Genomic DNA, 23,281 nt, shown 5'->3' with positions numbered 1-23,281 from the left:
AAAGGGACAATACATGCTATCTTCAGATATTTTGTCATAACAAATTAAATTGAATTTAAAGAAATTACGTATTTTTTGTCCCCTACATGACTTCTTGGTGACTTTATTCGTCAGACAACACCAGTTACATCTTATTAGCTTCAGGCTAATGGAGACCAACCAAGAACAACAGTGAACTTCCCAAAAATGCTCATTACAAACTCTCAAGTGCGTGATTCAAGTGGGAATAAACTTCTTTGTCAATATGAGACACTAAATTTTGAGTTATTGAAAGACAAATTATACATTTTAAAGTAAATATACTAAACATTCTTATTTACAGTCAGTAATATAACTTTGAGATGGATTTACTGTTTGTGTTGTCAAATTTGAGCTTGCCTTTTTTAAGGGTTACCACACACACACATACACGCACGCACGCACAAGAACACACTGTCATGTGCTCCTCATTTCCATCATGCAATCTCTGCTATTCTCTGCCGGTCCACTGACTCCGCCCCTCCGTCCCTGCATCCTCTCAGCTGCTTCCCCTCACTCTGCCTCAGTATGGAATACATTTCATAACACTGTCGCCTTGACGGGGTCCATCCCTGACACTGACCGGTCATCTAGCCCATCATGTCACATGCCGCAGTGGCGTGAGGTCAGCTGCCTGTCTGTCCATCTGTCTGACATGACAGGTGACGTGCTGACTTTTTGCAGAGTCAGCGTTTCCCGCGGATAGTTCATTGAGACGGAATTCCAGCAGAATGCCGATCTGATGCTTGTGTCAGTGTTTCTCACACCCTCCTCTCAGTTAAACTTAGGAGCTGACGTGAGAGCAGACATAAAGCCTTGTCGCAGAACGCTGGTAGGTGACCCTTCACCTTTGACCTCGTCACAACAGAAATACCCAGGGGTCACCTGACACGGCTGCATGTCTCGCCGTGTGTCTCCCGCATGAGGAAGGGCAATGAGGAGGCAATTATTTTTAGGATGGTATCAGTGACACAGTCCACAGCTTGCATGACTGCATGACGTATTCCCTCCCTGCTTTAGCAGCAGAAGTCCATGGCCTGGATTTACTGTGCTTGTGGGGTCCAAAAGTTGGGAGCCCACTTTACTGGTGGAGCGCTTAGTAGATCCGATGCTGAAGGAAGAATCCACGAGCTACAATGACTGTTTGAGTGTTAAGACTTCGTTTTACGGCGTGTGTGTGCGTGCGTGCGTGTGTGTGTGTGTGTGTGGGTGCATACTTGTGTGCTGACGAATGTGGAGGTGGCCATTTACATGAAATTTTAAGTGCCTGACTGCTACAGTGATTGACACATGGAGGTGGACTTTTCATCCAGGGATTTTTGAACAAGGCTAAACATTTCTTTTTAAACCTGCTAACCACTGAACTCCGAACACGTCATTCCCATTAACTCCCATTGGTCACAGAAGGTTTTCTCTCTTACAATGCAAAAAAAAACAAATTCTAAAAACCTTAAAAAGTTTGTTCATGGTAGCCCATAGTGTAGCACTGACTATCTTAGCATGTTGTTCTTAGCATTTAGCTTGAATGTGCCCACTCAGATGTAAACACATTACTGCTGCTCATAAGTGGGTAATTATTCACAATATATTTCTGTGTCATTCTAGAATAGAACAATTAAAGAATTTTAGAATTTTAAATAAACTATGCACATGTGTTACGTGAATTCTACTTGTGTTGTATCAAAATGTAAACGCCATTATGGAAAAAGTGATTCCAAAATACCAAGTAGCTCCATTCTCTTGTCCTACCTTTGTGATTGACAATATGTATCGACAAATACAACGGTCAAAATAGATTTATATTTTGTGTGTGTGTGTGTGTGTGGGGGGGGGGGGAATTATTTTATGCTTGGACTGTTTTAGCTTGGCAAAAGAAACTAAGAAAAAATGAGTCAGAAACAGAGAGGAAATGACATCATCATCAAACTACTTCCTTGCTCAACAGGCAGAATAAATTTAAGTCCTGTCTTTCGTTTTTCCAATATAAATTAGCTGTTATAACTTTATTGATAACATGGGTGTGACAAGAATTACACAATAGAAATAAAAATGGTTTTTTTTAAGTAAATATTTTGTACCTGAGCTAAACAAATAATTCATTAATTTCTGCATCTTAAATATATAACAAAAATGATTAATTTGGAATAATTCATTTGTATTTCATATTTTATACAGTCTCATTTGTTTGATTGTAGAAATTCAATGTTCATCACATTAAAGGTTTACATTTCCACTGTAGTTTCCCTCAGTCGACACTAAAATCTCAGATTCATCATTTCATGCAAGTCTTTAGATATGAGAATAGTTCATCTAAAAATGGAATAAACCACAATAACATTTCTGACCTAAAATGTCCAGAATCACAGCATTTGCATGGAGGTAGCCAGATGTTTTTGCCATGTGAACAGATAAATGATAAATGTCACACGTGTGTCGTCGTGTGACTCTGATGTCTTTCGGGGGGAAAAAAAGACGTTGAATGAAGAAAGCGATAAGTCTGTGGTGTCGCTCCCGCTGAGAGTGAAAGCTTTTCTGCGTGGGAGTCACTTCCTTGTCATCTACAGCCCCTTCCTCATCCTCGTACCCTCCTCTCTGCTCTACTTCACTCTCCCTTTTCTCTCCAAAATCTACCGGCATAGAAATGAGGAGTAAGTCCCTCTGTTTCAAGAGGTTTGGAATTTGTTTGTCTCCTAGCAACAACCCGTACAATACAACATGGTTTTGTGTGAGACAGAGACACAGTGTGAGATGTATGTGTGTGTGTGTGTGTGTGTGTGTGTGTGTGTGTGTGTGTGTGTGTGTGTGTGTGTGTGTGTGTACAAGTGTGAGAGAAGACTTTGGGAAGGGGTTGATTTCTGTGTGTGTGTGTGTGTGTGTGTGTGTGTGTGTGTGTGTGTGTGTGTGTGTGTGTGTGTGTGTGTGTCCACTAATCAGCTGAGCACACTTTTTCCACTGTTGTACATGTTTGGTTGGTTTACTCTCATGTGGAAACCTGTTCCACTCCATGCGCCGCCGCGTGCACGCACACACACACACACACACACACACACACACACACACACACACACACACACAGATACTGTACATTCTTCATAGAGGACAGCACTTCCTCCCCAGTTTGATGTTACATAAGTACTAAGAAGCTGAATGGAAAGTGGTGATAAGCTTGTGCTTTATCACGAGGACAGAGGCAGTGACCATGAGTGTCCGGGTGGGAGGGGCTGCTGTCCATGGGTGTATAAATTCGGGAGAACATCCTTTGAGGAACCTCTGACCCCTCCACTGCTGCTGCCACCACCCACATGGCCAAAATGATGTCATTTGAACTTAAATATAGGTCACAACCTGGAAAACATCAAAATGCAAACTGGACTAGAAATTATGTAAACTGATGTTGTCAGCACTGTATTTCAGCAAAGTCTGTTAGCTGAGCTGAAATCAGTTCCTCCTTCCTATTGAGTGTGATCTGTTGTTTTACTAGAGAGGAAATGGCTAAGTTGCTGAAACTGTGAGAGCTGCTGGAGGAGCTGATGGAGGAGATTTCTGAGGACCAAAGAAAAAGAGGAAGACCCGGAGCGCTACCCTTTGCCCTCCTCCTCTGTGACAGCCCTTTGCCTCGCTCCCTGTGGCACCATCTTTCTTCTCCTTTCTCTTCTTTCACATTGACAGCCACCTCCGAGCAAACCGAGCGCAAAGCTTAGAAGCAGCCTGTGAATTGTTTTCATTCAAGTTAAACACAAGAGCACCTAGACTGTTTTAGCGAGGGGGACTCATTTTACAGTTACACCACTCCAGACAAGGTTCTTTCCCCCTGGTGTTAGAGCTCAGCAGTAAGCGTTTCCCACTTCCTGTGCAGCGCTGAATCAGCCTCCAAGAATGCACGAGCACTGACTCACACTTCCTCCTGGATATGACAGAGCTTCCTCTCCTCTGCCAACTGATTTAGCCTCCCTCTCTCACTCGGTCTCTCTCTCTCTCTCTCTCTCTCCCCTCCCTCCCGTCACCCATCTTCCTTTCACTCCCCAACCATCCACCCACCCACCCACCCACTCAACTTCCTTCCTTTAACAGTTAAATGTTTGAGAGGCGGCCCTAAGTGGAATAAGTGACTCCCTCTCGTGCATGTATGTTTGCTAAAAGGCAGAACAGTGACCGACTGAAGCGGAGCAGCAAGGAGGGATAAGTCACTCGTCTCAGTCATCAAGCATCTGAGTCATTTGAATTTAATTTGTCCTGTCTATATTTAGCTTGAGTCTGACCTTATGATCATTCATAGGGGCAGAACAGAACAGATGGGTCTCTGTTGCATTGCTCCAGCGAACAACAGGGCCACCATTAACGTCTCCTGGGCAGGTGAACTTCAGTGCAGCCTTTATTAAAACCCTTCACTGAAAAGAGTCACCATCAATAACTTCATACATTAATTTGTCAGCTACACCTAAAAACACAGACTAACATGATGATGTCTGGTTTTGTCTGGCAGCTTCTTTGTTTATTTATTTTTTTAAATTTTGCAAACAAAGGTGGGCCCTTTTTCAGTCCGCGATGGGAGCAATTTGTCAATCACATGGAAGCCCGCCCTAAATCAAACCCTGCTGTGTTATAATAAATGAGACCACAATTTACAAAACGAACACGTTGCGTTGAAGAAGACTTGATATTTGAGGCTCTAAATCAAATGAGAAGTCGGGTCCTTTCCCATGTAGGCTTCTATACAGTCGAACAACTCTTTAGCCATTCTGGCAGATAGTCCCCTTCTCAGAAAGACACTGAGAGAGAAGCTTAAGGAAATGGGGTGATGAGGTATACTGTATATTGTGATCAGGTCTGTTGGAACCCCATCTAATCACAGCAGGCCACTGTTGGGTGCTCATGGCTTTCCTCCAGGACACTGGGGTTGAATCCTGTGTGTGACTACAAATGTGAACTTGTGTTGTTGTTGTTTTTTTTTAATTCTCTGTTTTATATTGCTTGTTTTTAAGGTTTAGGCAGAAAACGACTGTGTTATAGAACATCTGACTACATTGGTACAAAAGCTTTCTGGCTGGTTTTGTTTACTGCAGAGAGCCTTCTAGGTAAAATTCTCAGCAGTGCAATATGATCGCTCAAAAGCCTGAAGGATTTCTGGTCGAATCCCTTTTCTGTCAGAAAGAGGTTCAGTTTAGGAGAATGTCGCCGTTCAGGTCAGAATAGACCTCTCGAGGTTTTTAGTCTGTGAGATTTAGACGGATACCTTTGAGGAAACCTTCTTCTTTACGCAACCAGTCCAGACTCCCCCTGCTGGCACTGAGAGAGAAGTTTAAGACACCTCCACACCAGCTTCACGTTCCAGTTCAGCTGCTCAGCTCTTTTGGCCAGTCTATACCTAAACAACACACCTCATTTCCACTGCTCACCCAAACCACCAGACTAGCGGAAGGGAATTAAATTTATTTTGTGGCGCACAAAATGACACATGAGACAGTGTCTCATTATTAGAATGAGTTAATGTGCGAGGACACATACAGTCGACAGAGTTTGGAATGTCTGCGGAGTATTAAAGGGTTCATTGGAAAACTTTTGGATTATCTTGAGCTTCATTCTAGATTATTGTGGGGCGAAAATCTCTGATGACTGCACTCGACCTTCAATGGGCAAGAGGGGAGTAGATAATTGACTTGTTTTTGCGTGAACTATCTTTTTTTTATCAACCTTCACTCGCCGCTCACTCCCAGGTATTTATCAGCTCAGGCTCTGATCGGTATCGATGGAAACAAGAAACCACAGTGACCGCAGCATTTCCAATCTTAGACTTGTTTCTCACAAAAGAGCTGGACGCTCTGTGGCAATATGCTGCCCCCTATTGATTGGGAGTGAGAAATATGATACAGCTTGTTGAGATCTGCCACAAATTTGACCTTTAAAGTAAAAAAAAAAAAACAAAGCCCGATTTGTAAAGTTAGTATCCAACATTAGATCAGTACTATATGACTGCCTGTAGAGTGGAAGATGAAACTATCATACCACAGACATGCTGTACATGGCCATATATGATAAGACCTTAACAGCTACCAACCAACCCAGCTGCAGCCCATTACATCCCATCAGTCCATCTGTAAAAGTAGGCCATTCCCCGACTACTCAAGTGTGAAAGTGAGGCCTTTTTCTCTGAGCAGTGGAAAGTTTACCTTGTGACCAAGGTGTGCTGCTGTGCTGATTATGCAAACATCCCACAGCCAGCAGGAGCCTGTTCACACACACACACACACACACACACACACACACACACATGCATGCATGCATGCACCTGACTCATGCGTGACGTCACATGCGACAGGTGCCTGTGTAGATAGAGCAGGACCTGAGGCAGGGACGGTGCATGTGTGTTAGTGTGTGTGTGTATCTTTGGGTTGTTTGCAGTGTTTACACATAACAGTGCAATCGTTCGAGAGTGTATCACACGTCACGGGAACTGGGAAACAGCGTGCACTAAGAGGAGCTGGTGATGTCACACAGTCATAACCAAGGAAAATATTGTGCAACACGTGCGTCACTCTACACAGGGACGACAGCAGGTCGAAGCTGGGAGCCGCCTGGGTGCTGGCTGGTCAACTGCTCTAAACAACATCTGTCATGTGGAGGCTGCGGTCGCCACAGAGGCAGCGGCGTGGGGCTGCTGGTTAGTCAAGGGCCAGTGACTTATCCTGCATTAGAAGGTGGAAAGCACCGTACTGTCCAGCAAAGCCAGATAATCTGATGACTGTTGGACGCACTTCAGATGACCAAATATCATGGTATGTTTATAAAAGGAAGTAACACAACCCCATGTTCAACTGGCTTTGCTGTAGAGCTCATCCTCTGCTGATACACACACACACACACACACACACACACACGTGTCCTACTTAGAGAGGTACATTGATCAATTCTGTCAGTGTGAAACTAATCTCTGCCTCATTCTTTACTTCCGTGGATCTCGTGGTTTCAGGAGTGAGTAATCCAGTGCTACGGCACAGGTAGCAGAGGGAGCATCCTGGCCCTGGATCAGAACCTGAACAAACATCTGGGTCCAATCATAATCATCATATTATGTCAACACCATCTCTATCATCCGAGCGGTGGAGTTCCCCCTGATGCCCAGGTAGTCACACACCTGTGTGGATGAACGTTGAAGGAGCAGTCTCGCCAGAGCCGTGAACTTTCCCCTACTTCCAGCTATACTGCTCACTCATGGCACTGAGATGTGACAAATACGGTTGACTTGATTTCACCACTGTTTCAAATTAGCAATATGAGCCATCAAGTGGCTGTTGGACTGACCTCTCTGCTTACTGATGATTATCGCAGGAGTCATGATGACTCACACGTAACGCCAAAGAAAATTTCAGCAAACTTGGATGCTTGCCAAGCTTTGCCAGTTTGGTTGCCATCAGTGGAGGCTTCAGTTCAAATGATGCCTACACAACAGTAATTTCACAGCTCACCGAGACCTTGCAAATAGGGGTTGCTGTCATTTGGACATTAAGGAGGATCCGAAAGTACTTGTGGACACTGCCACCATGTGGCTTCCCTCCAGCGAGATGCTGTGATGGTGAAAAGATGGTGTGTGTGTGTGTGTGTGTGTGTGTGTGTGTGTGTGTGTGTGTGTGTGTGTGTGTGTGTGTGTGTGTGTGTGTGTGTGTGTCCACACCGCCATCAACAAACTTTCATAATTTCAACAGACAAAAGCAGTGGTACCAGTGTGCACGTGAGGGTACCAGGGTGCATGACTGGATTCGATATGTGGGACATTAAATAAATGGAGGTTTAATGACAAACTAACAATGATGGCTTGTTCCCCTTACAAACTTCACCTCAAACATTTTAATAATGGTGCAGGCCATAAAGACCCATCACATCTTTTTCATCACCTGTGCCATCTCCTCCCTCTGGTGGGCGCTAGAGAGAATCGAAACAAGTAGCCACACGAAGAGCTGAACCAGCCCGCAGTGACAAGATTAAACCCTCGCCTTAAAAATAACGCACATTCAGGGTTCTGTGTTATTCTGTCTATCTGTACTTACATGTGTATCATCAAAGAGAGTTTAAAGCTCCCCTCCATTCAAATACGTTCATCGTGTCCCCACAGGTGAATGTTTGAGCTTAAACGTGTAGAACGGTGGATTGGGGTAAAAGAATGCTTTCACGTCCATGGATGAGCGGATTCAGTTTTTTTTACGAGGCAGAGCTGAATGAGCTGGATTTGTGACATCACAAATATTTGGGCAACTGATCCTGGTTCAAAAGCCTCCAGTGCACCAAGAACAAGATTTAACTTAGTAAAGAAATGTTCTCCAACATGTGCAGTGAAGCACGTATTTTTTTTAATTAATTCTGAATTTATATTCACACCATCTGGAAGAGTTAATTAAAGGAAATGGCAGATGAGAGATTGAGGACTTCAATGAAGTAATTATAATTGTTTTTTGCAAATTGTCAGATATATTGTAGTATTTGTAAAGAATATTTTTTGCATAACTGAATACACATGGAATGGCTCTTTATCGATTCTATATTCATTCTGATAAATTGGCATTTCCTCAATCTCAAGCTGAATAATTATATATATTTCTAATGATAAAAGGATGTTTGTATCTTTTCCTCTCTTTTTATTAAACGCTGATTTATTTCGCTACATGACACGAAGGGCACCACAGAACTTTAACAAGGTAAACAAACATCCTAGCAATCCCTTTTGATACAATTAAAATGATTTCTTTATTATTAATAAAAATGTATTGATAATTTTAGGGCGGTGACGACATTTCCAGGGTTTTGTTGTACCACAGCCAATGATGTTTCTAGTCTCATTCCTGCATCATTACTGAAACACATGAATGTCCTTGCTCTTCATTCGTTTTACAAAAGGAAAATCAAATTGTACAAATCATGCTGATATTTGTGTATTTACTTTGTAACCAAAGCCCTCTGAGCAGGCAACCACAACAGAACAGAAACTGAAATTATTCCCTTCTGTACTTTTATAAACTCGCTGATTCAACATTGGTAATTGATAACAGGAAAAACAATATTTGTTTTTTGTAAACAAAGGCAGCGTGAGGTTTTCCAGTAGCTCAGATCAGGGATTGGGTAGTAATGTCGTGTGTGTGTGCGTGTGCGTGTGCGTGTGTGCGTGTGTGTGCGTGCAGATCAGACTGAGGGTGATAAACGGCGCAGATGTCTCTCTACCTGCAGATTGTCAGTATGGAATGTAGAAGAGACGAGAGAGGAATCGAAGTTTCCCCCAGAAATCTTTGGATTTAAAAAAAAAAAAAACACTCTTGTCAAACCTGTGTTTTCATATTTTAGCTTAAGATCTGTTTACGTTGGCCGACTTCCTTAATCCAGTCCAAATTTCAAAGCGTACAAGTACAAGAACAGGGGACAAAAAGAACATCAATAAAACTATACAAAGGTGAATAAAAGTTCATTTTTAAAAAACAAAAATAAAAGAAGAATCTTCATAAAGAGCTAAAACTGTGAGTAGAATAGCATGTAGAAATATTTTTTTTAAAAATACTATGAATAAGTCTTGAACCTATACTGTGAGATCATAGCAAAGACATTTCAAAATATGAACGTTATTAAGAACGTAACTGCCATTATTCCAGTAGCGTGGATCACTCATAGCATCAGTTCAATGTAACATTCATGATGGTGGTTTCACAACTGCAGCCAGTGTTTAAAATGTGTTTGCTTTTATTTTGGACGGAAATGAACAAACCTCAATGGTCATCTAGAAAAAAGAAAAAAAAAGTAAAGTGTTAAATGAAGACAAAATTGATTTCTGGTAAAAAAGCTCGAACATTTGGAATTTTCGTTCGTGACATTAAACTCTGTTAGGAGCCTGATGCTATTTATTGGTGATGCTTTTAGGGAATGCGATTCAAAGCGCGCTTTAAACCTCTGTCATAGCAACCGTTGTCAGGTCTGTTTTTAAAATGGAGAGATATTTGACAGGAATGAAACACATTTTATTTCATTTTTTCTAGTTCTGAAAAACTAAAGGAATGTTTGTAATTTTTAATAGGTCAATAAAGTTAAACATGGCCTATTTTGGCAAAAAAAAAAAAATAGTGTGGGGGGGGGGATGAAAATTTTTCCTCCTCCAAAGGGGGAATGACAGAAAAATGGAATATGGAATGTGGTAAATTAAAATACATTATTCACGTACAATTGTAGGCTCTTTTTATGTATTCATGTGACAACATTTATTAACACGTTTAGAATTATTTTCTTGGACATCTGTAGGAATTGGAGCTTCATCGTTCTGTCTGTTTGTCCGTCTGTATTCTTTGGGATCAAATGATAGTAACGTGTGCAGTTACTTAACTTAAAACCTGGACCAGCTTACGTACAGCTTCAAGAACAAAACACGCTGAAAGGGTGTGTGTGTGTGTGTGTGTGTGTGTGTGTGTGTGTGTGTGTGTGTGTGTGTGTGTGTGCGAGAAATCACAAGATGCTCATCAAATTAACCCGATGCTTCCTGTGACTCACAGGTCCAATAACATCTCATCTCAGAGGAATTTGGGGGACTTCTAACCACGCAGATCTTGTTATTGCTCCAGTTTACGAAAAAAAAAAAAGAAGAAGATGCTTTCTGAACACATGAATCGCTGTACAATGACACACACAAACACACACTCACGCACACACGCACCAGTGTTACGTGTTTCTTTAGATGGAGGTCACAGTGTCAGTCGGCAGACCACATGTGCTTCTCCTGCTCTTTACAGTAGCCTGCACTGTTCACGCCGAGACTGGATATATAAACCAGAGCTCTAGCGAACAAGAAACCTGGTAGAAAGTCACATGTGTGCTTCCATCTTTGGTCCAGAGGTGACTCTTACCACACAGGAACAGCAAATCTTCTTCACTTCAGCTTCTGTGTACCCGGGTGAATGCAATATTAGAATTTGGACTCCACAATGAGAGCTGGACTGTAGATGTAAATTAGCATTCTTGCTAACTCTTTGTACACTGACGTTCATTAATGCGGGATGTTGCTGTCAGATATTTAAATTATCACTGCTCAGTACTCAGCTTGTTCAGCCAAAACACAAGATCTGGATCTCAAATTAGATTTACGAGGTTCAGAGAAATTCATTTGACAAAATAAAGATTCATTATAATGGCTATAGAAATACCTGTGCCATTTAGCGAGTACTTACTGAATACTACAAAAGGGATTATCATTCTAACAAATCTCTGCAGCCTTCTGATTGGATAATTGAGGCAACTCCTAGGGGAATAAATACATGTATACAGTGGACATATAAATACTGTATAAACCTACATTTTGATTTATCTGAGCTGTATTGAATAAACGCTGTCATGTGGAACTGTAGAGGTGCCTCCTATTTTCCTTGATGTCGACTAAAACATTGTTGAAAAAAGGCTTTTAGATATTTCATTTTTGATAAATATATATAATGTTTATAATACAATATTTTGTTTTATTATATCCAATTTTTTTTAAGTCTATTTCCTGCTTATTTGTATGTTTCGGTAGAGTTTTCGTCAGCCTTTTTTTTTTTTAACTTTCCTCCAAACTTGGCAACTTTAACACAGGGACATATTTAGTTAATGTGGTGTTCCATTATTACAACTTTAGGTATTTAACTCTTTCACCACCGCAGAAACTTCTACCGGGGAGTCACACGTTAGCAGGATTATGCAAAAACTTACTGGGTAGAAACCAGCGAGTTCTAGAGGCAGATCAGTGCCACACGGCAGATGAAAGATGTATTTATTTTTTTCAAATTTGTTTAACATTTATTTAATTTTTCATCGTGTTACCTTTGGAAAAAAAATGAAGCAATTATGATGACTTCATTTGCAGATTTTTATCCTCCAACAATTAGTAGACAGATCGTTTTTAACATAAATTTCTCCCCCAAAAAAATTGTATGACCTTTATGAAAAATTCAGAGAATAGTTTACATAATCTTAGAAATACTTTTATAGTTGTGAAGTACGGTGTCTCTGGTAGGGATGTATGTGCTCCAAGTGTATTTCTTCATACTTCATATTCACACAGCAGCCGGCGGTGAGCGCAGGCTGAGTCACGGGGCCGTATATGAGCCGCTGAACAGAGCCGACAGCCAACACACTCCTTCTCTTACCATCCACATGTAACACACACCCTGAACATTATTATTTATACTTTTTTTATATATATATAGAAAAATAAAATAAAATAAAATAAATGTAAAAATCTCAAGAATGAAGATTTGAATGTGATGAACTGAAATAACTACTTCATATGTTGACATGTTGAATATAAAATGACAATATTTCACCAAAATGGAAAATAGGAAATCCATCATCATCACACTGTTGAACTCCCGTCCCTTCTTTCATTAGGGATTAATCAGTTTCTACACAATCACACTGCTGACACAGCAGTATTTTTAGAGATGCATGTTAATATCAGTACATCAGCAGGACTGGCAGATATTGGCAATTCTTTACAAATACAGCAGCATCAGTCTGATGGCGGATATCGTCCGTATCGGCCCAGGTTGCTCAAATCCTCTTTGTTCATCATCTGCTGTTCAGGATGAGAAAACAATGTGGTCAATACATGATTTATGGACTTTTCCAAAGATTCTTTTTTTTTTGGGGGGGGGGGGGGGGACATCTTAAAATTCCCAACACTCAAGTTTACATCCAAATGTATCTCAAATTTTCACTGAGTTTTGCTTAAAAAATTTTTTTAAAAAAAGTAAAGTAAAAAAACAAAAATTCATGGAGGTTTCCATTCCGTTCCACTTGATTTATGTGAATATTAGAGGTTTGTTCATGGAGATAATCACTAATTCTGCTGTCTACAGCTGAGGGAGAAGAGTGACAGTCAAACCGCCAAAAAAAAAAAAAAAAAAAAACAAGATAAAAATGAAGGCAAACAACAGAGGATGATGGATTTAAAACTGACTGAGGGGCAACACAAACGGAGACGTTCCAGTCATGAGCCTTAGGAAGAGGTCGGTATCAGGTCCGATGACGGCGACGAGCCCCGATGTCACTCCGCTGCATCATTTATCCACATTCATCTTCTTCACCTCACTAAGCATAAAAAACTTTTTTTTTGGGGGGGGGGGGGATATTGCAATTTTTTTGTGTTTCCACTGAAGTGCAAAATGAAAGTGTGCACGAAAAGAGCACCTATGTGTTTTACAGTATGAACATGTCAATATCATATAAACTTGTTTTCTACACATATCAACATGGTTGAGTATCAGCCAAGGAGAAAATCAGTTGTGAAATGGGAATCTATAAGTTGTTCACTGTTTTTTTGTGTCTTTGTTCGTGTTTTCCCTCATGCACATTGCTTTAGTCTCATTACTTCAGGGCCATTGTATAGAATTCTGACTGCTGGTGCTGACTGAACTCATGAGGATGACGGTGAACTCGCCTGTTGAGGAAACAGCGCAGACGATTTTTTTCTACATAATAAGCTCAAAAAAGCAAAATAAATAAGAGTGACTGCATGCCAGTCTGGAGGGGTGAACATTAGGGTGACACTCAGTGGGAAACCATCTTAACTAGTCTGTCACTCCCTTGTCAAGACTGCAGATATCCGTCTCTCTGCATTAACAGCCGTCAGTGTTCCCTCCACGCACATTCCTTTCAAACCCAGCACTTCCACAAATTACTATGATTTCCTCTGGGCTGCTGAAAGCACTTGATATGCACGCTCCAAGAAATATAATTTTTGCCCTTCTGTACATCCATTTCCTGTTCAAAAATACCTGCATATGTTTCCTTGGTCAACTTGAGAGTGAGTCACTTGGTTTAAGAGTAAAAACAAATAGGAATGGAAGAAACACAAGCTGAGTCAAGCGGGTGACTAACGCATTTGGAATACACCTTCAGGATTTAGGAAGTGCTTTGATCGTCCTTGTGTGTGTGTGTGTGTGTGTGTGTGTGTGTGTGTGTGTGTGTGTGTGTGTGTGTGCGTGCGTGCGTGCGTGAGCGTGCGTGTGTGCATGTGTGTCATCAATCTCCTTCATAACTATAGTGACATCTGCTGGTTTCAGGTGACTTCAGTTTCTGTCTCCACAAGCAGACTTTCTGTACAGAAGCCATCAATACTGTATGTCACAGGAAGTGCCTTTGTCTGCTCCAGTATTCTCAGCCCCCCCCCCCCCCCCCCCATCCCCCCCATCCCCCCCATCCCCCATTACTATGCAGGAACTTTCTGTCCACCACCACTTATCCTGGTCATCCCACACCCATTTCCACCTGCTCTGTGTAAAGGAGCAGGCCAAATTTTGGGCAAATAAACTTACCGTCTATCATCTCTAGATTTCCGGTAAGTAACTAAACATAAAGTAACATATCTGAATTTTTAAAGGTTTTGTTCTCAGTGACATTAAAGAACAACCCAAGTTTTATGACAGCAGACCAAGACCTGTGAGTTTTGACAGCTTTCTCTACCACGAATGTTCATTGCAGCTATGCTAACTAGCAGTTAGCCTTTGACTGGTGGTCTGGAGCTCCATGGTACACGTAGAGGAGAGAAGAGCATTAATCTGTTATCTGAGGACAGCGTCTACACAGTGAGGTGTATGCAGCATTTGTGGTCAAAGGGGACAGAAACAGAGCATCACAGAGAAATTCAAACTTTGCCTGGATGATAATAAGGATCCATCTGCAGTGGAGAGCTCGACAAGCCAAGCACGCCTCGAGGCTCACGGAAGAAAAGAATGATGCCACTGGTAACTGCGTAAAGGTAAAAACCAATGCCAGGGACTGTAGCTCAGGCAGGAGGATTGTCCAGTAATCAGAAGGTTTCGGCTCACATCCAGACAGTTTACCTTGGTGCAGATTATACAAGTCTCCTGAGGATGAGCACCTTTCATCCAAAAGACACTGTCAAATTATTAATAATGTTGACTACAAAAAAACCCCCTCTTCTTTCAAAATCAAGGTATTTCCATTGTTTCGTTGTTGGTTCAAATGGTCAAACATACGAGGACCCCCAAAATTTAGGTGATCATAATTACCAAATGGTAAATGCACTGAAATCCCAAATTAGCATAAACAGTTTAGTCAATACTCAACAGCTACATTAAAATGTACAACAGCAACCCTTTTTGGTGAAAAAACAACCTTTCATATGCAGAAAATAAAAGGATCAAAGCAGGTGAGTCCAACTGAGTCTCTTCTTGTTAGGAAGAAAAACCTAAAAAAAAAATTAGACCAGACCATGCCTCAGCTTCCAGCTTTGATATTTTCTGAAATGTCACCCCCCCAACCCCCTCCCCTCCCCAAACCCCCCACTTTTGAAGGTAAGTGGAGAGGGGGAAATGCAGCCTGCCAGCACTGATTTAAAAAAAAAATAAAAAAAAAATACAGAAATTCAAAAGGGATCATGAATAAATTAAGGTTGTTCCAGTTGACGGGGTTGTCAGTCCGTCGGACTGATGCAGCTACCTGTGGTCGTGATAATGTTACAGCAGCACAATGAATGTCATCGAACACAATGGACGTCACGCATTTGGAGAAAATGGTTCAAGTGATGGATATAGTGTTTTTACAGTGTTTTCTTTTTTTTTTTTTTTAAATTTCGGTGCAGTTCTTGGCTTATTATTCATGTCTTCCACACCTGCTGACCAGGTGTTCTCATAATGGGCTTGTCACAAAACACAACCCACACTGAAATTTGCCACTTAAAAAAAAAAAAAAAAAAATTTGTCGTACATGTCCTTTCCACCTCAAAACCTACTAAAAAAAAAAATCTACCCAGAAGGTTATGCAAGTGCGCCATTTCATGTTGACTAAACTGAAGCTAATCAAATGATACACTGGAGTCTCCACCCCCACTTGTAGTTTGCATCTCTCACAGCAAAACACGATAAAACACCCGCACACCAGACATTGGTTTCGTGATGTTCAGTGACACAAAGCTAAAGTTAGCCTCTCAGCTTTCTTTTAGCTCTCCTTCAACTAAAAGCAGCATTAATGCGCGTACAGGGTATTAAACTGGAAAAAAAAAAAAGCAAAATTATTTCATATGCCATTAACGCTGTCAAAAGTCAAAGATGGAGCCGCGTGACATTTGCTGACCTGCTACTTGTTCACCAGAGTGACTGGATTTAAAAGAGGGATAAGGGCTTGAGTTCTACGCTGACTCCTAATGTGTGTGGCTATGACAAAGTGAAAAGTGCATCAGTGGAACATATCACATTCAAATATCCAAAAAATGCTAGTTTTCCTCTCACACACTGGGGCTACAGCATCAAACTACATCAGGCATCGCAAGAATAAATGTATTTTCTATTCACTGCATCGTCATACTGTAAAGGCCATTAGCGCACATGAAATCAGTTAATTCATTATTCATTAGTTCTGCCTCTAGATTTATAACCATTTGCACCTACAGAGGAAGAAAATGCTTTCTGTTCCTCTTTCACAAACCGTCAATGATCTGAGTTCCTCTTTTCATCTCCAGTAAATCGTGGCCTCATCAGTCTTTTTTAGGGGCTTGTAAAGTAGATGTTGTGCAGCAGAACAAGCTCTGAAGACAAGTTGAGCAGCACACGGTCCAATCGCCACAGACGTACGTACCTGGTGGGGGGAAAATGAAGAAGAAATTCAAACCTTTTATTTATTAAGGACATCACAGCCACCTTGATCTGAGTCATTATTTTGTCCCTACCCTGTTGTTGGATTTAATTCAGATTGAACTCAGTTCCACCGCCATGCAGGTCAACTGGTGGATACACCATGGATCATTTAATGAGGCACCACACCTTTGTTAGGGTGCAGGGATCTGATGGTAGTAGACTGTGTATGCTGATAATTTAGGACACAATTTGCAGGGATAACAGGCGCCCCCGAGAGCCGTCAACAAAAGGCTTGCAGAAGACATTGCTTTTGAGAAAAAGACCAGAAATCTTGGCTGTTGGACTGTGACTTACTTAGACTTAAAGCTACTTTATTGAGGGAAATTCTAAGTTTTTGTTCTTTGAATCCCACTGAATGTGAAACTATGTAATTTTTCTTGTCACTAATTCCAAAGGACATGTGATGTAGCATTCCTTATCTTTAATCCCAATCCCGATTCAATCCCAATTCTAACAACTCTGACAGACGAGTTCAAACCCGAGAACGAAACACATGACTTCTTAGCACGGATCCCCATTCCAATACAGCACCTTCTTTAATTCATACATGCAAACTTACGTAGTTTGGAAGAAGGCATGATTTTCACCGATGTGGTGACTTGAGAAGATTGGTCCCATGGACCACAGCGTGTGTTCCTTTCAGCTGAGCTAAATTGTAGGCACTTGTCTGGTGGGGGCACACAGAGCGGAGAGAGAGGTATCCATCTGTCTAGTTCAAAAAAGGTGGACAAAAAGCACATTTTAGAAAAGGTTGGAGTGAATCTTGAGTGATTAGGAGTGATGGACAGACCAGTCAATTTAGGCAATGGAATAGAGTGACTTTATTATCCACTTAGTGGAAATTTGTCTATGGCTCCTCCAGGGGTAAAACAAAGTACATACATACACATATAAAAAACACACCATCAAAACATACAATGGTTCAAATGAGGAGATAGATGAATTCTATAAGTTATACCAAGCAAAAGTTAGGAATGGCCTGATAACTGTTCTATACTTAATGCCTGGCAAATGTACGGCATGAGCCGACAGCCAGACAGGATCAGCAGCAACTCCATCTTTGAGCGTGGTGGGTGGGGAGTATCTGCAGCCATCTTCTCAGCCTTCCCGTGTACAGCACTGCCAAATACGAAGACTGTATGTTGCAATACAAACACTGTATGTTGAAGGGTTACTTTGGTGGCTTCCCTACAAGCACACAAGAACACAAGTTGCCATACTTAGCTATGTTGAATGATAAGACATTTTCAAACAGGCTACTGTAGGCCATATCAGGACATGCCATGAAAATCAAACTCTTTAGCTGCCTGTTTAAAAAGGATTGCTGGATAGCTCTTCAAAAATGAACACTACAAAGTAGGGCCTGATCAATGATTGTGACCAAGTACTTAAGTTTGATTTCCTCAACATACTGATGATTGAGTATGACTGGGGGGGGGGGGGGGGGTGTATGTGCTGATTTCCTTTGTTTTGGCAACATTCATTTCCATTTCACTGGCTGAAGTACACACCCTGATGTATGGTGTCGTCTACATAAAGAAAAAGATGATTATACTCAAAAAGCATGATATTACTGCTGCAAACAGACATTTCAACATGTATCGACTGAAAACAAGTGACACCTATACACAGCTTTGTGGTGCTCCAGAGTTTTAAAGCTCACCTGAATAGACTCCATTAATTCAAACCAAGGGTCTTCAGTTAAAAACAAAACAAAAGAAAAGACAAAAAAACGGAGTCATTTCTAAAGAGAGTAACAATTTACAAGGCAGCACTGTGATGCAGTAGTTAGCACTGTTGCCTCACAGCGAGAGGGTTCCGGGGCTTTTCTGTGTGGAGTCAGCATGTTCTCCCTGTGCGGGTTCTCACCAGGTACTCAGGCTTCCTCCCACAGTCCAAAGACATCAAGAGGGATCGAGGCTGATTGACACTCTAAATTGACCGTAGGCGGCTGCAAGTGTGAACGGTTGCCTGTCTATATGTGTTGACCCCCCCCCCCCCCCCTCCCAACAATCCTTCACAGATAGAGATATAGAAAATGGATGATGGCTGGATATCAACTAGCAACAGAAACAGGAAGGCAACAGGAAGAAAACTGTGCATTTGTTTGTTGGTGTCTTTCTGTTTGGTTTTCAACTGTGAAAGTTCTGTTGCCCTGTGCAACTTACAATAAATTGTAGGGGGTGGAGTTCAACCCAGACAGAAGATATGAGTGTCACCTTTGAGGGTCCTGGTTTTTCTTGATTTGCTCAAACTTGTAAAGCTGGATAACTAGCAGGGCGAATCATACCGGGCCACTGAAACAAGCTTAGCTATACATCAACGGTAAATGTGAATAAGTGCAGAAAAGCAGGAAATGTAAATAAAGACAGTTATTGTTTATTGACGCATAAAACATCCTTCAAACAATAAACCAATTTCAAGGTAAGGTCTCTGTACAATGCTTATTAAGCAGTTTTATTTAGATAGAAAATGTATGAGGGGCCTCGCTCAAAATCACAAGGCTCCTTCAAATTTAATGGCAGGTATCTGGAAAAAGAATTACAGCATTCCATCAACAAATATTTCCGAGCAATAAATATGCATTTATAAATAGTGTAAATTTACATCAAAATCAAAAAAGAAAATAACACAAATTAAAGTCTTTTGTCTATGTGCAACCCTTTTTCTCCGTGACTTGGCGGTTTGATTTTCTTTTATCCTCCACCAATATCCAAAGACTCATCATAGTTCCAGCAAAATAAAGTCTCCACCGACTGTAAAAATCAGGGGGAAATGTTCAGGGAAATAACGCATCACTCAATTTTTCACATTACATAACTTTTTCTCTTGTTTTTCCTGACCAAGTACGCGTCTATCTAACATAGAACAGACCAGCTATGCTAATTACTCATCGGGGGGGGGGGGGGGGGGGCGTGGCGGCAACAAAGCTGTTTTTGCCAACCCACAAATGGAACACAAAAAAAAAAAAAAAAAATCACAAAAAAGAAAACTATTAAGTCAGTAGTCTTTGTGTGACGATGTTGCAAGTCGAAACATAATATGTACAAAACTTGATTTCATCATTTAATGTGTGTTTTCTTGAGAAGTCCACCTGGGCCAGCAGCAGAACAGTCTGGGCGTGATGACAGGAGGAGCCACCATCCCCCCTCTAGTCCACCAGGGGGAGGGCAAGTTGCATAGACACACAGCTTTCACGCAGCTGCCATATGGGATAGCTACAGAGTGCAGTTAGAGGACTGACGGCTTACTTCCTGAATATCAGAAAAAAAGAGAACCAAGGTTTCTGAAGAGTTTCCGGTTAAGTCCATTGTGATTCAAACGGTCCTCAGAGTAACAACATCAAGAGGAGGAAGGCAAGGGACTCGCCTGTGGAGAAAAAACAGACTCAGTTCCGCAGGCGAAAATGCATACAAATATTCATGACTTTTAATTAACCGCTCTTGCGTTCAAAAGCGGGAAGTTGCTGGTGCGTGTGGTTCTTCCAACAGAACTGTGCTGCATTCATGGTGGCAGCTGACTGGTGAGCAATCATGTAGGGATCATCGAGCTCACCCTCGACATCACAAGATCACATTTGTAACGTAACCATTGCCAGAATGGTTTTGGCCTCGTGGATGTGCTTGAATCACCTACAAATATGGTGAGAGCCTTCTCATAGACGTCAATTACAAATCCTAGCAGTAACACCAAGAAATCCGTTACAATTTTTGAACGTCTGCTTCCCTCGTTTTTAAATCAGTGAGTGTCATGAATTCATTTTTGGTTAAATACCTGAAATAAGGTCTGAGCCAAAAGAAAGACCTTCTATGATAGAAAATGTCGAGAAATGACACCCTTGGATTATCGAGCATTCGTCCATCTTTGATGGTTGCTAACAAGTGGTTAAGCAAGACTACATAAGTCGTCGACAACGTTACACCTCATCACACCAAATTGAGAAGTAGTTACGGTGATGTGTCTGAGGTCGAGTTTGTGTATGGCAGGACATTAGCTTTTTACTTAAGAATTGAGGTTCATGTGTGATTATTTTGCTGAGCAACATGTGCAAGCATCCTAAACTTTTAAAACAGAGGTTATATTGTGCAAGAAAAGGGTTTTGATTGAGGAAAGCCGTGGCAATACTAGCTTTTGAGTTGTCCAACAAAAATAAATGATCCCTGCAGAACACTACTGCGTGTGACAGTGAAGAGGGACACAGAGGATTGAGTGGATCAATGTGCGAAATGAGATTTGCAACAGAATACAACCAAAAAACAAACAGGATATTAAGCAGTAGGGCTTCACTAAGCAGTCCAGGTTAAGTACATGATCGTCATGACATACTGTGTAAAATGTAGGGATGTAATAGTGCTGTGGCCAAAAGAGTGAAAAGTTTGGGGGGGGGGGGGGGGGGGTTCTATCTCTCTGTCGTACAGATAGAGCCAAGCCCAAAATTATTCATAACCCTAGCATATTTGGACTAAAAGACTTTTATTCTACCACTAAGTTTTTTTTTTCTTTCTGTCTTGGAAATGACACAGGTGTCTCCCAGAAGATAATAAGACGATGTACAAGAGGCGACATTGGGGGAAAAAATGATTTCTCAGCTTTTATTAACATTTAAACAAAAAGTGGAATGTCCAAAATTATTCATACCCTTTGCAAACTGTGACAGTCTATGGGAAATCCAAAGTTGTATACCATTACAAATAGTCCAAGCAGTTCTAAAGGATCCTAATTACCCCGATTCATTGGGAACAGCTGTTTCAATCAACTCAAACAGGTGAAAAACAGCAGCTCTCGGCAGTTGGTTTGTGGACAGTCACGGCTAAGACAAAGGAGCTCCCCTGCAGCTGCGCATTGTGGCTGCTCTCAAGTCAGGAAAGGGCTGTAAGGCCATATCTAAACGTTGTCATGTTCCACTGGCTTCAGTGCAAGGTATTATCAAAAAGTACGAGACGTTCCACACTGTGGAACATTTAGAGGACGTGCTCAGAAGCCAAAAGTGAGTCCTGTGCTGGCCAGGAGGAAAGTGAGAGAGGTGAAAAAGAATCCAAGGATCACTGCACACTGCTGGGTTCCACGGACGCAGACCAAGGAGGACGCCACTTCTCCAGATAAGGTGCACAAAAACCTACTTGGCCTTTGCAAATGCTCACCTGGACGAAGAAGACGACTTCTGGTCCTCTGTTTTATGTTCAGGTGAAACAAAAATTGAATTGTTTGGGGGGAAAAAAAGGAGAGACCTTCAACCGTAAGAGCACCATACCCACTGTCAAACACAGGGGTGGGAAGCTAATGCTCTCTGGGTGATTTTGAGCCAATGGACCAGGGAACCTAATCACAGTAAAGAGCACCATGAAAAAAGAGCAGACATCAAGATTCTCAACAACAACATCAAGCAGTCTGCAGAGAAACTTGGCTTTGGGCAACAGTGAACATCTCAGCACGACAACGACACAAAACACCCAGCAAAAGGGGTGAAGAAATGGTTAGCACACAAAAACAAACGTCCTGACTTGAATCCAATTGAGAATCTGTGGCGGGAGCTTAAGATCAGGGTGATGGCAAGGAGACCCTCCAACCTGCAAGAGTTGGAGCTCATCACTGAAGATGAATGGGCAAAAATACCAGTGGAGACATGCAAAAAGCTGGTCAGCAATTATAGGAAGCGTTTGATTGCTGTAATAGCCAATAAGGGCTTTTCTAAAGATTATTGAGAGGGGTATGAATCATTTTGGACATGCCATTTTATTGTTCAAATGTAAATAAAAGCTGAAAAATATTTTTTTTTTCCACAATGATGCCTCTCATACATTCTTATCTTTTGGGAGACACCTGTGTCATTTCCAATCATGAAACAACTTGCTGGTTGAATAAAAGAAACTTCAAGTCCAAATTTGCCAGGGTAACAATAAATCCGGGCTTGATTATACATTTTTTATGTAGAAGCAGCTGTCGAATGGAATTATCCACAGGATGGTGTGCACTTATTTTCCATTAAGACATTCTCAGAAACTGAACTACAACTGATTGCGAAGCACTTGCTAGTATTATTTTTGATGTATGTGTATCAACATTTAAAATGGAATTATCTGTCTTTGTCCACTAGGTGGCTCCAAACTTGTGGCATTAACATGTAGTTGATGTCAATTTTTTGTCTTTCCTCTACTAAGTGTGATGCCGGCCTTATTCATTCCACATCCTGACACTTTGGGGATGTGATTATAAACACAGCAATCCTAAAGGGATGATGTAAACCATCCAGAAGCAGTATCATAAAACTATAAAGACCTCATGACTGAGAACATCCGCTCAACCGTTCAAATGAAACACGGATGTTGCCTCACGCGTTTCCGGCATCAAAGGTAACAAGTTACCATGATAAGACAGTTGGAAAGTAACGCTGATAAACTGTCAGTGCAGTCTGAGGCCAGTTCACTTAAATGCAAGAGTGAAATGATGAATGTACTACAAAAATACAGTACATATCTGTTCTAAAGGGGTGAGATGAAGTAATTATAATGTTAAATGAAGTGTGGAATTCACTCATCTACTTTACCGCTTCACAGTTCAAACACAAAGCTGTAGGCACATGGAAGACATGGAAAACTGAAAGGCAGAACTTG

The 23,281-nt window shown here is 41.3% G+C and overlaps 1 protein-coding gene across 5 annotated transcripts in view; it reads right to left on the bottom strand.

Annotated features, from left to right (window-relative positions):
• Positions 1 to 18,741: 18,741 nt before the first annotated feature.
• The window catches only part of kdm6a (lysine (K)-specific demethylase 6A), a 42,887-nt gene continuing 38,347 nt past the window's right edge, over positions 18,742 to 23,281 (bottom strand). For 2 of the 5 annotated variants that reach the window (XM_086220211.1, XM_086220212.1), the window contains one exon: positions 18,743 to 20,039. In XM_086220211.1, coding sequence (XP_086076337.1) covers positions 20,013 to 20,039 — 27 coding nt within the window. In that variant the 3' untranslated portion in view covers positions 18,743 to 20,012. Of the gene's footprint in view, positions 20,040 to 23,281 lie in introns of all 5 variants that reach the window. The other 3 variants (XM_086220213.1, XM_086220214.1, XM_086220210.1) reach the window with 2 other exon arrangements.

This window comes from Aulostomus chinensis, chromosome 12 (genome assembly GCF_037954235.1).
Source record: "Aulostomus chinensis isolate RoL2024-O1b breed Wild chromosome 12, RoL_Achi_v1.0, whole genome shotgun sequence".
Lineage (NCBI taxonomy): Eukaryota > Metazoa > Chordata > Actinopteri > Syngnathiformes > Aulostomidae > Aulostomus > Aulostomus chinensis.
The sequence above is the reverse complement of the archived record's forward strand: the minus strand, read 5'-3'. Positions and strand labels throughout refer to the sequence as shown.